Here is a 17,918-nt window from a genome sequence, read left to right on the forward strand (position 1 = left end):
ATCTCTCCAAAACTTTTAATATGAAGTGGTGTTTGATTTTGTAAAAGAATTTTTCAGTATATAATGGGATGATTATGTTATTCTACTTTTCTTTCAGTTTGTTTCAAAAGTGGATTAGGTTGATATATTTTTCATATATTGAGCCATCCCCACATCCTTGGAAAAAAAGATAACTTGTTCATGTGTGTTGACTTTCTTTTATGTGTTCTTGGCTCAGTTTGTGAGTATTTTATTGAGGCTTTTTGCTTCAATGTTTATAAGGGAAATTGGTCTGATGTTCTCTTTCTTTGAGAAAGAGACTTTGTGTGATTTAGGTATCGACATAACTGTAGCTTCATAGAATGAGCTTGACAGACTTCCTTCTGTTTCTATATTGTGTGATAGTTTGAGGAGTATTGGTATTAGGTATTTTTTGAGAGGCTGGTAGAATTCTATGTTAAAACCATCTGGGCTTAGGAATTTTTGTTTTGGGTTTTTGTTTTGTTTTGTTTATTTGGTTGGTTGGTTGGTTTTGGTTTTGGTTTTGGTTGGGAGACATTTAATGGCTGCTTCTATCTCAGAACAGCAGTTATCCCAAGTTAGGAGGACATAGTAAGCAATAAAAGTAAGAAAGTTCTTCACATCACACTTCACTGCAGTATTCAGCCTCAGCAAAAGATATACATTGAGCTTAGTGAAGTCATGTCATAAAGGCTTCACTCAGTTTTTCAAGTTCCAACTATTATTGAATGGCCATTTTATACTGGTATCAGTGAGTCCATTCTCTATGTTATCCTGGCATAAATCTCCCCATGTTTAAAGTAAAATAAATAGTGATTTTCAATGGGAAATAACTTGTAGAATAATAAGCAACAAGGCATAGATGTGACTCTAGACCCATACATATGCTTTTGTCCAGAGTTACTTTTATTTAAATAATTTTTATGTTAGTGAGAAATGGAAGCTGGGAAGACATTTAGGGGTTTAACAACATTTGCTCATTTTGCAGAGGGCTCAGGTTTCATTTCCCCTGTCCACATGGCAGCTCACAACTGTTTGTATCAGTAGTTCTAGGGCATCTTACACTCTTTCCTGACATCCTGCCCTGCCCTCCACCGGTGTACAAACAGGGCATGTCATATGTGCAGGAAAATCACTCATACATATAGAAATAAATAAATCTAAATGTAAGTTCTTAAATCAAGAAATAGATATCATTAGACTCTATGTCATTCATTTTATTTGTGCTTAGCATTTATACATAAACTTAACTAAGAATTCTGGTCATCAACTAAGTTTTAATATAGCTTCTAGTATTCCCAATAGATTTAGAAGATTTGGCTTTTTGGAGGTAAATTTGGCCAGTAAAATACTCAAATTACAGAGAAGGTCTCTAACAACAGCAGGTACAGCTATGTAACTGTTACTATATTTTTATCTTGGAACTATTAAATTTAATAACCCTAACATATTAAATAGACTCTTTAAATACCAAAAACAAGAACATGACATGGTAGATTAATTTCTCAGCATTTCTGGGTGATTTCTGTGGCCTAGCTCTGGTCTTAGAAAGGGTGGTAATCCCACACATACCACTAGTGTAGTGGCTGAGAAGGCAAGTTCTGGGATCCAAGTGATGGCTGCAGCTAATGGCAGAGCACTTTTTCTTATGGCTTTGTATGAAGCCAAGTTCTCTGTGGTTATGGGTTTCTCATGCTGAGATTGCACAGAGAGGAGAAACTCCTATGCTGAAGGTAATCATTGCTCCCTACTTGTAGTTGTCAAGCAATCGATAGCAGCAGGCTTAAGCATTGTCATGAACATCTCTTTTGAGAGAGCAGTTTTCACCAATGTACAAACACTCCACCTCGTAGAATCAGCATGGTACAGAAAAAGCTTGTTTGTAGAGCAAGTATTTAAAATTAGGTGTTTTTCTCTTTTTCATTTATTCTGTCTTTCTGTTTTCTGTGAATGGTGCCTGCCTTTTCTGTTCTGTTTATTATGATGATTATTCTCCTGGAATTCAAATACAATGCATACAGATCTTACAATGTTAAGATCTGTTCCGTGACTTGTGAAGCCTGAAGGGGTGGGAAAAAAAAAAAAACATTGAATTTTGTGTTTAAAATGTCTGCCTAGCAAACACAAGTGGTTGGTATTTGAAAATGCTCAAATATCAATAACTGCATTTTTTTTATTTTGTGGATATATGTTCTATATTCTTGTGGTCTTTTAAAGTAATGCTTTTCAATGTTTGAATAATTTCTCTTGACTAAAGGAATAATTTTCCAGTCATTTTTACCTAGGATAATTTATCTGGCAGAAGAATATTTGTCTAAAATTGTGGTTTAGAGCTCCAAATGCTGAAACACGAAACTGCAGCTTAAAAGGCACACCCAGCTCACTATTGTTCTCAAAAGATTTTTCTGTGTGAAGTTGGGGAAACAAAGATGGGAAGCTCTCCATGAAACAAAATAGTTTTAACATTAGCAATTTGCTTTTTAATTCCATAATGGCAAGATTAATGCACTCTTCAACTGGCAGTGAAGCTCTCAGGCCAGCCTTTTATAAAGATGTAAATGTTACCCCTCCTTGTTCCTCTTAGGACACAAAGTAATGATTATGGGTTATCTAAGTGGATATCAGAAACTGTATCTAACTACTCTATTTGTTAACTTATACTTTGTACATAAAGTGCCATAAATATCTCAGAGAACTTCTAGACAGGTTGGAAACAGATATGAAACAAATAAGTATAATAATAAGCACACACTAGGGGCAGGGGAATTAGATTATTAATTTCTTCTGACTTTTTACTTAGACTCTTGATTATTTCTCCAAACTCAGCCAACTAACACATTTTCCCAAAGTAGGAAATACCCTTGTTTTCTTGACATATGTGTTTTTAAGTGAATGTTTACTATTTTAGTATTAGGCAAATTAGATACAATAAACAATATGTACCTTTTTTTTTCATAGTCCAGCCTATGAGAGGCAAATGTTTTAACCTGGTGTCATCACCTCCCCTCTCTACTGAAGATTTTAGAAATTGCTCTATAGATTTTGGTGGGGTTTTTTTTTTTGTCATTTTTAGATGTTAAAAATAATATCTCATCAGCTTAAAATTCAATTTTGAGTTTTAAGTGATTTTTTTATTGTTTTGTAATTTTCTCCTCTGTAGCATTTATTTAGTGCCCTCCACAGACTTTCCAGAGAATGACCTTTTATTCACTGCACTTGGTGATGCCTAGATAGTCTTAGCAAAATGGCCAATTCTAATAATAACTAAATAGATGCTTTAGTAGCTTAAGATAAACCAATGTTTCTTCTCATAAATTTTCAGTATGGTACAAATAAATACTTTGTTGTAAAATCGCAGTTATAAGTATCCTTGAAGCATAGTGGGGCATGAGCTCAAAAAGACATCATTCTGACACCAACCATGGTTTAGATAGAGAAGAAGACCATTTAGTGCATCAATGAGAAGCTTATTGATAATTTGAATAGAAGATGACTAGTAGTGATAATTCTTGATTGATTTGAAAAGCTTAAGCATATATATATATATATATATATATATATATATATAGTGTGTGTGTGTGTGTGTCTGCATACACACACACACACATACACACATATTTTGTTTTTCACCTATTTATTTCATTATGTGAACAAAGGAATTCCAAGGAGTGAAAATTAAATTTCTCATTATATGAGATCTCTAATACGCATAGTAGCTTCAAAATTCATTTTAGTTAGAAATTATTTTTAATGCTGAATGCATTTATAAATACTAATTATGGTACTAATTGAAGTCTTTCAATAGTAATCTTTCTATTTTATTGCTTACGTAGTAATAACATGTAATAGTCCTACAGAATTGAACATTGGGTGCTTCTGGATCACTAAATTTTGATTTCATCCATACTGTTTCTTTAATTGATATAATATTTTGGTCATGTTGCCATGAAATATATTGATTTGGATTGACTTGGTTAAAAGCAAACTTTTTGTATTTCTTTTCATCTTATCTTTCGTTTTTATTGGATACTTTATTTATTTACATTTCAAATGTTATCTCCTTTCCAGATTTCCCCCTCAGAAATACCCTATTCCATTCTTCCTCCTCCTGGTTCTATGAGGGTGTGCCCCCACCCACCCACCCACTACTGCCTCCCTGCCCTTTCATTCCCCTAGACTGGGGCATTGAGCCTTCACAGGACCAAGGAAGGGCCTCTTTTCCCATTGAAGCCCAACAAGGCCATCCTCTGCTATATATGCGGCTGGAGCCATGGGTCCCTCCATATGTACTCCTTCATTGGTGGTTTAGACCCTGGGAGCTCTGGTTGGTTGATATTGTTCTTTCTATGGGGTTGCAAACCCCTTCAACTCCTTCCATCCTTTCTCTACCTCCACCATTATATATATATATATATATATATATTAGAACACATTCCAGATTAGCTTATTTGGCCTCAGTTTATAATCTTAGAGATATTTTAAAAGACTTCCTCTAACAACTATTTCTGACTCTTAAATTTAACTCAATTTATAGAATATATATAATATATATTTTTTCTTTATTACAGGAAAGACAGTCAACAGCTAAAAAGGAAAAGAGCAGCTCCCAGCAGCCAAATAAAGCGACAGACAAGAATAAAATGCAAAGAGCTAACTCAGTTACTATGGATGGACAAGGTTTGCAGGTAATGGATTCAAAAGTCCAAATTATAATAGCATCCATATTTGTTACTTTCACACTCTGAGAAGCACATATGTTCAGTTATCAACACATTCTTTCATCATTTATATTATTTTAGTAGACTTCTTCAGAAAAATCATTATTAAGTTATCAAAATGTCAGTCTTATACTTGATTGATAGAATGACATTCTGGATAGATTAGTGATTTATAACTTTATTTAAAATAAAATTGGCAAAAAATTAATGTGAATCTGAAAGTTTAAACGAATATGTAACTTTATTGTTTACACATATGCTATTTGCATCTATTATCTGCCTTTTTCCAGTTATAATCACATATAGAAACACACAGGTATACATGCATATGTTCACTTACATACATGCACAAACTTTTTATGGGTCTAATTCTGAGAAGTTAATTTAATTGTGAATATATACCTTTAGGGAAAAATGCAGTATGTAGGAATATTTTTTTAAAATAACAAAATGATGTATTCAATGTAATATATCAATAGTTTTACATTTTACATTGAACTCAGATATCATATATAATTTTAGTTTAGACAAAGAGAAGTGGCTGAATTTTTTAATGAACCTATTAATTATCACTTTGACTTTTGATATAAAACATATTCTTTCCACCTACATTATAAAATGTTTTATAAAGTAAATATATTTAGCTAATTTGCTGATGCTATAAAAATGAGCATTTGTTAAAGTAAACATCAGTTTAATGTTAAGAAACATTTGATTACATCATTTCTAATGTTTTCAGTTGTATGGTTCTTTGAATTGTATTTTCTTATTAAAGCATTTAAAATTTCAGGCTTTGCATCAATTATTCAACACATGGATTACTATAGAATACAATTGCATACAGAACTTGGGAATCTAATAAATATTAATTATAATTATATTTAATTAAATATTTTATTTTCAATAATTATTGACTTATTTGTGATAACATGCATCACATACTTCATATACCATAATCAGTAGCATAGCTGGGTAAACAGAATATTTCTAATAATTGCTTAATTAGAATTTTGAAAAGTTTACTGAAACAAATAATATTGCTTATCAATTGATAATGAGGTAATTTTTGTGTCTAATTAAATATACTACAAATAGAAAATATTTCCTGTGTAATTAAACTTAAATTCAAAAAGAAATTTCAAAAAATGGAATTATTGTCACACACACACACACACACACACATATATATATATATATATATATATATATATATATATATATATAAAATTGAATCATGAAAGAATATGTCTCAGTGTTATTTTTGGAAATCATATCTGTGTATTTAATAATCTCATATATGATTCATCTCAAATTTGAAATCTAACTACAAATTGTGATAGCAAAAATTTACTGTGTAATCTCATCCATTTTTTCAAGACAATCCACTCTGAAATTTAATATAAAATCATAAACACTGAATAGTTTACATTGTTAGTAATTCTAGGATACAGCCCTAAAAGCACAATTTGTAAATTTAAGCACATTTCACATGTGCTTCGGTGCATATTCCTTACAACAAAAGAGGAAACTTGGAATATTTGCAAATAATTCAGATAACACAAGCATTCTGACACTATTTTATATATATTTGGCATAGTTTTTATTGGTGTGATAATTCTCTCAACATGAACTCTGTGTCATTATACATAATATTACCATATTTAAAACTATTGTTTTGATGGTCAGAATTTAGATAATAGCCCTTACACCTGACATTTGCCAGGACAAGCCCACAGTCTGACTAAGAAATGCCCTGGCTTGGACTATGTGTTTTACTCCTACAATATCTTGTACCTTTTTCAACAAATAAAATTTGTATGTAAGGTTAGAATTTGTAAATACTGTGCTCACTCATGACTCCTTGTGTTGTATGAAGGTCTGAGACAAAAGAACTTATTCACTAGAATATAATACCTATGTTCTCTACTTCCCAAGCTTTAAATTGTTAAGTTTGATGTTTTCCAGCTTAAAGCAAGAACTCAATTTGCTTACAGAGGATCATAAAGGTTTTTTACTTATGTAGTAATATGTTTTATTTTTATATTTATTTGAGAAGAAGCTGAAGTATTTGTCCCTTTATGGATAAGGATAGACATGTTAAATTGCACATGATCAACAATAATAACTTCATAACAATGCTGGTGCATGAAATTATCAGCTAAAAGTATTAGGTGGGAATGAAGATATAAATTCAGACAAAACAGTATTAAATAAGTAGAGCTGTAATTGTCAAGAATTTAGGGTTTAATTGTGTGTTATTCTGTACCTAGTTGTGTTTCATCTGGGAACTGAGGTCTCACATAGTTTTGATCAGAATGAAAATGGGGAAAAAATCCATTAACGATTATTTGATTCCAAATACAAAATATCTTATGGTGGCTTATCACTTTTGAAATAGTAAAATCATTGGTTCTTGAATTAATGTAAAAATATACCAGGAAATTAATTATCTGTGAGCTTTATAAAATATATGTCTTGGAAAAGCATTGAGTTGCAGCCCAGTTTGCATATAACTCATTGACAGAAGAGGTCTACACTGCTATAAGAAGATTAATCATAGTTAGGCACATTCATCTTCTTCCTTTCCAACTAACCAGTATAATGATCAGGATTATTATTTCTAATTAGAGGAAGTAATAGATCATGCATAACCCTAGGATGAATCTCATTAATTAACCCAAGTCCTAGGGGACTTCAAATAGCAGTGGTTTGGCACTCTGTCTTTGTCATTGCTCACACCATAGGTTTACACTTCAAACATAATATCAAATGTAATGGAAATGTCATTTTTTAACTTACAGGAGCTCTAATGATAAAAAAGAATATCCTGTGTGTGGACAAATAAGGAAAAAACAATAATCAGATAAATTTAGTACAAGATATTTACCTTTATCCTAACTATTATGTAAATTTTCTTAGTAAAAAAATCACCAGATAATGAAAAAATACAGTTTGTATTCAAATCTATGACAAAGTGGACATTAATTCTTAATATCATAATTCAAACTGCTGTGTTTTTTCACACAATTAATTTATACTGATGTCTTTCTGACTTTATGTTTTGTAATATTCAGGAACGAATTAAAGATAAACACATGCACTATGACAACTGTTTAGTATATATGCAAGTCAGTTCATTTCTTTAGTCAGTGTGTATAATGGCCTAATCTCATTGACTCCTTTTAAATCAGTTCTTTATAGTTAGAATAACCCCTGTTCATATGCTGAGATAATGGTTTACAGTTTTAAAAGCTACAACCTTTCAGCCGGGTGGTGGTGGCACATGTCTTTAATCTCTGCACTTGGGATGCAGAGACAGACAGAACTCTGAGTTTGACACCAGCCTAGACTATCAAATGAGTTTCAGGAGAATCAATACTACACACACACACACACACACACACACACACACACACACAAACACAAATAAAATAAAACAACAACGACAACATCAACTACAACAACAACAACAAAAAAAAAACAAACAAACAACAACTACTCAAAACAACCCACTACAACTTTTCGACTGAGCTTACCTCTATACAAATATTGTGTTAGATGCTAAATAACACACAATACATGGAGTCACATATGATTAAGGAAAATAGGCCAGAAGGACATATATGATTAACTAATTCAAATTGGAGATACATTATCCATTTGGGTTTATGAGATATAGACAACTCTAAATACTCTCAAAATTATGGCTCCTAAGCTTTAGGAACAATAAGAACCTTATGCGTAGAGTGAAAATCAACACAGAAAATTATAGAGTAATTGAAAGGCTTACTCTTGGTAAAATTAGTTTATTAGTGAACTGGTTAGTACTCCCCAGAGCTCGTGTCTCTAGCTGCATATGTATCAGAAGATGGCCTAGTCGGCCATCAGTGGAAAGAGAGGCCCATTAGTCATGCAAACTTTATATGCCTAAGTACAGGGGAATGCCAGGGCCAAGAAGCAGGAGTGGATGGTGAGGGTATGGGGGACTTTTGGAATAGCACTGGAAATGTAAATGAAGAAAATACCTAATTAAAAAAAATGCACGACTACCATAACTAAAGGTTATAGCATCAAAGGCTTACCATAGAGTTGTGTAGGTAGAGAAATGTTTTGAGAATAGTATCCAACTGGAAAGTGATGAATACGTGGATAGTTTGTGTGAAGCTGTCAGGTCTGAAATGGCAAAGTTGGCATCCACTGAGATGCTTTGGGTGACTGTAGTTTGAGAAGAAATTCAATGCCAAAGAATATAACACAAGTAGTCAGAATTTGTAAAAAACAAATACCATCTGTAATTCATGAGAAATAATAAATAAGAATTTGAGGTAAAACAATTCCTTATGGTACTAAGAATGATTAAATAAGATGAGATTACGGAAGGCATGAGCCTTCCTAGGGAGTGTGAACTGAACCCACAACCAGCTTAACTCCAGAGTCACACTCTAAATTTACTCTACTAGACTTAAAATGATGAAATGTATGCAGCCTGCAGAAGAACACAGTGTTAACAGTCTCTTTCTATTAATAATTCTTCACTACTTTGAGAAAATATAGGGTGTATCAGAGACATTTCAAGAACAGAGGTTGGATAATGGGAGACTGGGAGACTATCACAAGACAGTTTTCATCTCTATTACATACTGTCCTATTCTACAGTCTTCTCATATGCCATATGAATATGTACCTCCATGTGTGCATTGTCTTATGCTGAGGCAACAATGTCTAATGATACTTTCATATTCCTTTATCTGAGATAGTTTAAATTATGAAGCAGATGACTGACATTGGATATGTCCATAATCTTAATTGACAATGGAATAACATAAGTTAAAATAGACTATCTTTCGCCACTTTGCCACTGATCTTTTAATTGCTTCTTCTGAAGGAGTATGTGTATTAGTATGTTTGAGAAACAACGAAGTATTTTCACTCTGGCTGATTCCATATGTATCCCATTCTGAACCCCTATGGTCTTATTTTTCTTCCCCATCCACTACATGTAGGTTATACAACATGTAAAATAATGAAAAACAAGGGAGTAACAGCCAAGATTACTGTGAGTATTTTTGCCTCACTTAAGCAGAGTGGCGAGGTAGGATATAGGGACAGCTCCACACTTTCATCAGTCGTAGTGCTCAGTCTCTGCTATCTTCAAAGCCACCTTGAGCTCCTCTTAATTTATATGACCCATGCTGGATAGGAAGGAGAGGGATAGACAATCTTCTCCATTTAGAGAGCATATGATCCGACCCTTCTGTATTTGGGTTGGGAGTTTTTGATAACAAAATGCTCCAGGACAGTTTTGGCTTACACTTGAGACATTTGGGTTTGGAGGCAGCAACCATCTTACTGTGTGCTGACAGGTCTTCCTGTGTTCTGGAATGAGGAAGAAACCATAGCAACTGCCAGTATACTTCACCAGATGAGACATAAGCATGCTTTTCTACTTATTATTTATCCTCTTACCTGCCAAGACATTGGAACCTCAATATCTTAAACACTCATCTATATTTGTACACATATGCATATAAATATACTTGTGTTCTACAAGCATCAAAAGCCACTGAGATGAAAATACGATAGGAAAAATTTCTAAACTCTATTGTCCTTTTTTCTTTCTTTCTTTTATTTTATTTTTTTTTTCTTTTTAGACCAAAAAGCATTCCAACTTGTCAAACCTGACAAAGACTAGATAGCACGACAGGTCTCTTTGGCTCTCAAATCTAAGACTTCTGTCTGCTTAGCATCCACATTTATTCAAGCAGCTAGGCCTTCTTTTTATAGAAGCAAAGGTTAACACAGTTTTAAAGTTTTTTTCTCTGAGCATAGAAAAATATGCCAGATTTGCCTGGAATAAAATTTCTGCTCTGACAAACATTATGTGTTCCCTTAACACCTGAGCCCCATAGCTACTGCTTTGTCTCTGACAGCACTGAGTCGAGAGAAAATGTGGATTAACTGGGTTAGTTAAGAACAGATCAAACACACACACACACACACACACACACACACACACACACACACACACACACACACAAATGCCTTCAATGTTATCTTATAACCAGTGTGATGCAGAAGAAAAAGGGAAACTGACCCTTCTACTTCTGTATTTCCATTGTGGGCATTTGACTTTCTCACATGTGAAACATCATCATTCTAAATTTCTTAGGTTCTCTTGCAGTTTTCTAAGTCATTTTATTTACTTCTCCATCCAACTAGCCTCAAAATTACATCCTTATATTAATTAGTATTGCTCTACAGAACACTGTCTATTTAATAGTATATAATATATATATTTAATAATAATATAATATATATATATATATTCATAATAATAGGAAATTTGGAATCTTTTTAACCAATATTTGTTAGGATTTAGAATGATGTCATTAAATATTTCAATACCTACTCCAGAAAATGATTTCTAAAGGTTATATTTTAAATAGTAATTAAGCACATAAGAAGTGAAGAAAGAAAAATGATCATTATTGTATTTAAAGTTTTTTTTTTTTGTTTTGTTTTTTTGTTTTTTTTTTTTTTTTGGTTTTTTGAGACAGGGTTTCTCTGTGTAGCCCTGGCTGTCCTGGCACTCACTTTGTAGACCAGGCTGGCCTCGAACTCAGAAATCCGCCTGCCTCTGCCTCCCGAGTGCTGGGATTAAAGGCGTGCGCCACCATGCCCGGCTTGTATTTAAAGTTTTATAACTTTTCTCAAATCCTTATTTATGAGCTGAAGAGAAGGCTCAGTCAGGAAAGTACTTGCAACACAAAAATGATGACCTGAGTTCATGTCCCCAGTACCCGTCTAGAAAAGCTAAGAACAGCATCAGCATGGTACTTTTGCAACATGAATACTTCAGAGACAGGAGAAATCCAGTTTTGTTTTGGTTTTTACATCCCAGTCACTGACCCCCTTTCTCCCTCTCACAGAGTCAGAGGTCCCATCTCCTCCTCTCTGAGCATATTCCTCCCACCCAAGCTCATTAGGTCTCTGCAGGGTTAGGTTCATCCTCTCCCACTGAGCCCAGAAAAAGCAGCTACCTTTGGGAACACATTCCACAGACAGGCAACAGCTTTAGGGACAGTATCTCCTTCAGTTGTTGGTGGACCCATATGGAGACTGAGCTGCAAATTTGCAACATATGTGCTGGGGATTTGGTTCAGCCTGAGTATGCTCTTTTGTTGGTGCTCCAGTCTCTGAGAACTCCCAAGAGTCCAAGTTAGTTAACTCTGTATATCTTCCTGTGGAGTTCTTATCCCCTCAGGGCCTTCAATCCTTTTCCAACTCCTCTGTAAACGACCCTGACCCCAGATGTTAACTATCAATTAACTACAGATACTGAGAATTTAGTCTCAAACTTATGGTAAGGAAGTGTTTGAAGAAGATAACTAACTCTGTGAAGAAGATATATAACATACACACATATGTACATAGAGACATACACACATATAAGTATACAAAGATATGTACATATACACACACATTCACACATATATGCTGATACCTACTTATATAGAAATATACATATATACATGTGCACATGTACACATATACACAGTTTATATTGACATTCTTATGTCTGAAACAAATGAATAATAATTTAAATTAAGCTTAAATTAAATAACATGAAAAATAAAATACTATGTACATATGCTATCATATTTATTTCACATAGAATAAATTTCGAAATTTCAGTTTTGCAATACAAGTAATGTAAAGGAATTTGTATGCTAATTATAAGATAAAGGTGTTTTTGATGTTTCCTCGATTTAGATTTTGATAAGGTAAACTGCACAGCTATTACAAGCCATTAGTACCAAGGTTATAGTGGAGTGGACACTTTATTCACATCAGCTGAGCACCTGTGTTACAGGAATGGACAGGAAGGAATTACAGACCCTACTGCTCTCCTGCCCTTAATAAGTTAAAGGAGTACTAGGATAGAAGAACCATTGTTTTCTTTATTCAGAAAAGTAAAACAAAACCAGATACAGTTACTGACCTGAGAATTAGTTTGGCTACAGTTGGAAAAATGAAGACTATCTCATTCATCGTTCTCATTTAGCCAGTGTGAAGATTTTAACTTTTCTTCCTTGCACAAACTCATTAGAAAGATGCCATTTCAGTTAAGATTTGGAGGAAAGAATATTTAAACTGATATCATTAAAACAGACAGCAAGAAAGGGCACTCTGTAATGAAATGATTGCTTTCAATTGTCATATTAAATATTTAAGGATCGTCTCTATGGGAGAAATAACACCACATAAAGATTAACTTGAATCTACTTCCAATCTTAGCATTTAACCGGTCCTGTTCTTTTTGCTAAAATAGTTTTAATTTATGTTCTAAGCATTATTTTAGCAAATCAATATTCTTTGTATAATGATGTTCTTACCCAGTATACATTTACTGATTGAATATCAAACAGATACAAGATTTCTTTGCTACCCTATATAAATCAATAATCTCATGTTATCAGTGCACCAGCACTGTACCTGTATGGTTTTTCTTCCTATCCTGTTTCTCTAGAGTTCAAATTTGTCCATGTGCTTGTGGAGTGAGTATGTACTTATTACTAATTTACAATTCCACCAGGAAGGGGCTTTGTCTTCTTGATCTACCTCGAAATGGATAGTGAGGAAGATAGTCCACACAGTCAGAGATCACTCAGTTTACTCGGGGAACGCAGTGCGACTAATAGTAAACTTCTGCTTAGACTCTGTTTACAAAAGAATTAAAATATTCTGAGGAAAGACAGAGTAAATTGGAACAGTAGGTCAAAGAGTGGCCCACAAAAGGAGATGGACTTCACAAAGTTCATGCATTCAGCTCTATAAGGGAAACTGCAAAAAGAAGTTTCATCACCGGTGGTGGCGCACGCCTTTAATCCCAGCACTCAGGAGGCAGAGGCAGGCGGATTTCTGAGTTTGAGGCCAGCCTGGTCTACAAAGTGAGTTCCAGGACAGGCAGGGCTACACAGAAAAACCGTGTCTCGAAAAAAAAAAATTAAAATTAAAAAAAAAAGAAGTTTCTTTATATGTGAAATGTTTCTTCTTTGTTTTCCTGAAACTGATTTATTGTTACTATTTTACAGAATGTTCCAAAACTGTATTTTTTCTTTCTTTTTGTTGTTGTTGTCTGTTTTTCTTTTTTCATGTCTTGCATGTTATTATTTGCTATTCTTTTCCTGGTGGCCACAGATACACTTTAAAGAAAGGCTAACTTGTGTATAATGAGTGTCAGCAGGTGTCTTCTACACTTGCCCCATCCTAATAATTTCTCTATATTTCCTTCTAGATCACTCCTGTTCCTGGCACACATCCGCTTCTAGTTTTTGTCAACCCTAAAAGTGGTGGGAAGCAAGGAGAACGGTATGCTTTTAAATGTCATGTCCTTTTCCTATATCAAAAAGTGAATAGCTAAACTATGTTCATGATGTAAGCAACACTACTCAAACTAGCTCCCACCTATGTGTAACAAACTGAGAGGAATCTCTTTCCTTTAAATTTGAACGTTTCATATAATGGTATTTTATAATCATTGTAACTATCAGAGTTTATGTATCTGCATTTTTTTCTACCCTACCCATAACAGTTAACCTTTAACTAGAACATGACATATGACACAGCTTCATAAACAATGTTAAATCGATATTGGCTCTTTAAGTGACCAACAGGTTTGCCCTAGGTGAATGATCGCCATTACCAAGGAACAGAATATATGTGTAACATGTAGTCAAAATATATTAAGATAATTTTCTGCCTACATTTGATTTAATGATACTGTGATTCTTGGTGTAACACAGAATATCTAATGTGAATAAAAATAAAGCTGCATTGTCAGGAATTGCAGTATTTGTTCGAGTTGATAATACAAAATTTCACTTTTGTAATAAATTAATGATTAAGTCATATTATGAAAATGCATAAATATGAAAAGGAAACCAATGGGAAGTGTGTTCTAGTACAGACTAGAGTCGTGAACTCAGCTACACTTGCCTTAATGTTGCTGGGAAGTTGTTCTTAATCTTATAGGTACAAAGGGGGCAAAGCAAACATTGTAACTGTAGATCAAGATGCATTGTTTACAACTAATTAGAAAACTTTTTAACCAATCATGGAGGTTTGAAAGTTAATTTTTCTGCCATTTAACTTATGAATTCTTTTAATTAAATGAATCTCAGTTTTTCTTTCAATAAAATATTATATACTTCAACTCTTCACAGCATATACTTATGTTTTATTCTGGCAAACTAACAAAATAACTGAAAACTTTGTTTCTACAATATTTCCTTAGAGAGATCAGTTGCCTTGCTCATGAAAATAGAAATTAAATAATAATGCTAAATTACTTTTTTCAACAAGTTTCATAAGTTACATGTACCTTTAGAGTACATTTAAATTTTTAGAAATAATAAAAGCATGAAAATGGTAAATATTAATAGTTGGTCTTATGGTATTTTTAATATATCATTTAATGTATAATCAGGTGAAAATATCTTCTCAAATGTTCTCATTTCTGTGTGGTGAAAACTGCAAATTCTGCTTTTATTTTTCCTAGTTTAATTAAGAGTAAATTACGTCTTGCTACTTAACTAGGCAATCCATACCAGGACATTTTGCTTATATGTAATTCTTGCCTATTTGTCAACCTTCCCACACCTGTTCCCTCTCTATAATTATTACATCATTTGATAACTTTCAATGTGCTCTTACTTTTGAGATCAGCTTGTTTAGATTCCACAAGTGTGATCTTGAACTGTACCTATCTATTTTTACATAGCTCATTGAACTTAACGTAATGATCTCTAGGTCTATTCATGGGGTTACAACATAATAGGCTTCTGTGATGTTCATGGCTAAATATTTCTCACAGTGAATCTTTACCACATGGACTTCATCTGTTTATGAATAGGAAGACATGTTGGTTGTTTCCAGTTCTTCATTGTTGTGAGCCATAGTGCCATGGGGTGCAGTTGCTTCTTTCACACATTATTTCAATAATTTAGGTATATATCCATTAGTGGATCAAACAGTAGTTCAGTCTTAAGATTTGGAAGATGTTTCTACTCTTTTCCATAAAACAATAACAAAAACATATAAACCGAATCTAAAGCATGTGGGGGATCCAATTTCTCCACATTCTTGCCAAGCATTAATCATTTTAATAATACATGTTCTTACTAAGATTATGAAATACCTCATTGTGGTTTTTCTCCTGATGTTTATAAGGGTTTGCCATAATGATAGTTTAAGTTGTTGTTGTTGTTGTTGTTGCTGTTGTTGTGTTTTTTTTTCATATAACCAACCAATCATTTGTAAGTCTTCTTTTGAGAATGTCTATGAATTAACTGTTTTCCTTGATGTAGAAAATATTATCCATATTATCATGTTAATAAATGCAAAAGATTTAACACTCTTAATGATATGATGCTGAAGAAATTAAACATAGAAGAAATGAATCTGTGCATAGCATACTGTAATTTGTGAATAACTCATTAAGAATATTGTAAGAAGTATGAGAAAGCTGACAGCATACTCTCCTATGTCAAAACTAAGACAAGGATTTATACACATCACTACTGTATGTAGTTCTGGAAATCTATACAGAACAATCATGCAAGAGTAAAGAACAGGACGTCCACATTAGTAAAGTAATTCCATCATATCATAGACAACCAGAGGATGCAACCAAAAATATGAGTATTTATAAACAGTCTTAGTAAAAAGGAAAAATACAGGGCAACACAAAACATATGCCCCAGTACAGGGGAATGCCAGGGCCAGAAAGCTGGAGTGGGTGGGTTGGGGAACAGGGTGGGGGAGGGTATAGGGGGCTTTGGGTATAGCATTTGAAATGTAAATGAAGAAAATACCTAATAAAAAAAGAAAGAAAGAAAAGTTATGTTAAACAGAAATCAAGAAAGCAATCCCAACTAGCTGTTGTGATGTAAGCCTATGTTCCTATGTTCCTCATTTAAGAGCATGAGGTTAGCCCAGGCTGCACAGTGTGAGGATTTTTTTGTTGTTGTTGTTAATCTAGGCTTTGTAGTGGTCGACCTTTTCAACAACCAACAATTTATCATAGCTACAAAAGTTTTAAAAAGTTATTAAATCATTTTAACTCCAAAAAGCAAACTTTCTATGATGACATTTGTGAAAACATTGATTAAAAGTCTATAGACAACATACAACATAGAATGACTTCCCATATTTATTGGTTGGGACAATCAATGGTTGCACAATGTATAAATCATCTAATTGTATCTATATACTAAATGTAATCCCAATGAAAATACCAAGGGTATTCTTAATAGACTGGGAAACTTCCTAAAATTTACATTATTTCAAATCAAGAAAATAAGAGAGATAAAGACTCAAGTACAACAAAATATCTAATGACAAATCCCAGAGAAATTATACAATCTGTATTTGCCTGGATGTTCATAACAGAATGGAACAGAAAAAAACAGTTTAGAGGTAAATTTCTTCCTGCAGAGCCACCTCTGTGAACATCGGTGCAAGAATGTGCATTGCAGAACAGGCCACCTTTCTTCCTATAAGCTATCACGGGAAAATTCAGCATTCATGCGAAGAAGACCCTAATCAGCTTCTTCACTCTCAGTTATAACCTTAAAGCAGATCAAAGTCTCAACCAAAAAATATGAAATTGCTAAAGGACAATGTTTCAATATGTTGACATTAGTAAGGGACTTTGGACAAGACTCCCCAGACACAGAGAATGAAAGCAAATAAATGAATATCCTAAAGACAAAATATAAACTGTCAGCTGATCTGGATGACTAGGAGAGGTCCTTTCCCCCACCCGCTTACCACTCCAAGTTAATTCCTTCTGAGCCTCTGCTCAGTGGCAAGAGAAAAATGTTACTTGACCAAGGAGAACTGGACTTTAGTCAAGAACACAGAATAGCTAACTAAGCAACTCTGTTAGAAACCACAAACAAGCTCTCACAGTAATTAAATTTACTTTTAATGGCCACAGGCAACATATAAATGACAAAGAGAAATGAATAGAAACAGGTGTGTGGATAAGCATGACTATGTTTCATTAAACACATGTGTAAAACTTCCAAAGAATACACAATGTGTCAAATAATACAAAAAGATGTGTTGAAAGAGATCTGGTCAGAATATGAACAGTTTTCTGTGAGTGGTTTCTTTCACAATAGGATTCCATAC

The 17,918-nt window shown here is 33.5% G+C and overlaps 1 protein-coding gene across 5 annotated transcripts in view; it reads left to right on the forward strand.

Annotated features, from left to right (window-relative positions):
* Dgkb (diacylglycerol kinase beta) overlaps window positions 1-17,918 on the forward strand; it is a 757,709-nt gene that overhangs the window by 296,415 nt on the left and 443,376 nt on the right. For all 5 annotated transcript variants that reach the window (XM_029484790.2, XM_021178684.3, XM_029484791.2 and 2 more), the window contains 2 exons: window positions 4,569-4,685; window positions 14,017-14,090. In XM_029484790.2, the coding sequence (XP_029340650.1) occupies window positions 4,569-4,685; window positions 14,017-14,090 (191 nt within the window). The remainder of the gene's footprint in view (window positions 1-4,568; window positions 4,686-14,016; window positions 14,091-17,918) is intronic.

Source organism: Mus caroli, unplaced genomic scaffold (genome assembly GCF_978045245.1).
Source record: "Mus caroli unplaced genomic scaffold, Mus_caroli_1 scaffold_14, whole genome shotgun sequence".
NCBI lineage: Eukaryota > Metazoa > Chordata > Mammalia > Rodentia > Muridae > Mus > Mus caroli.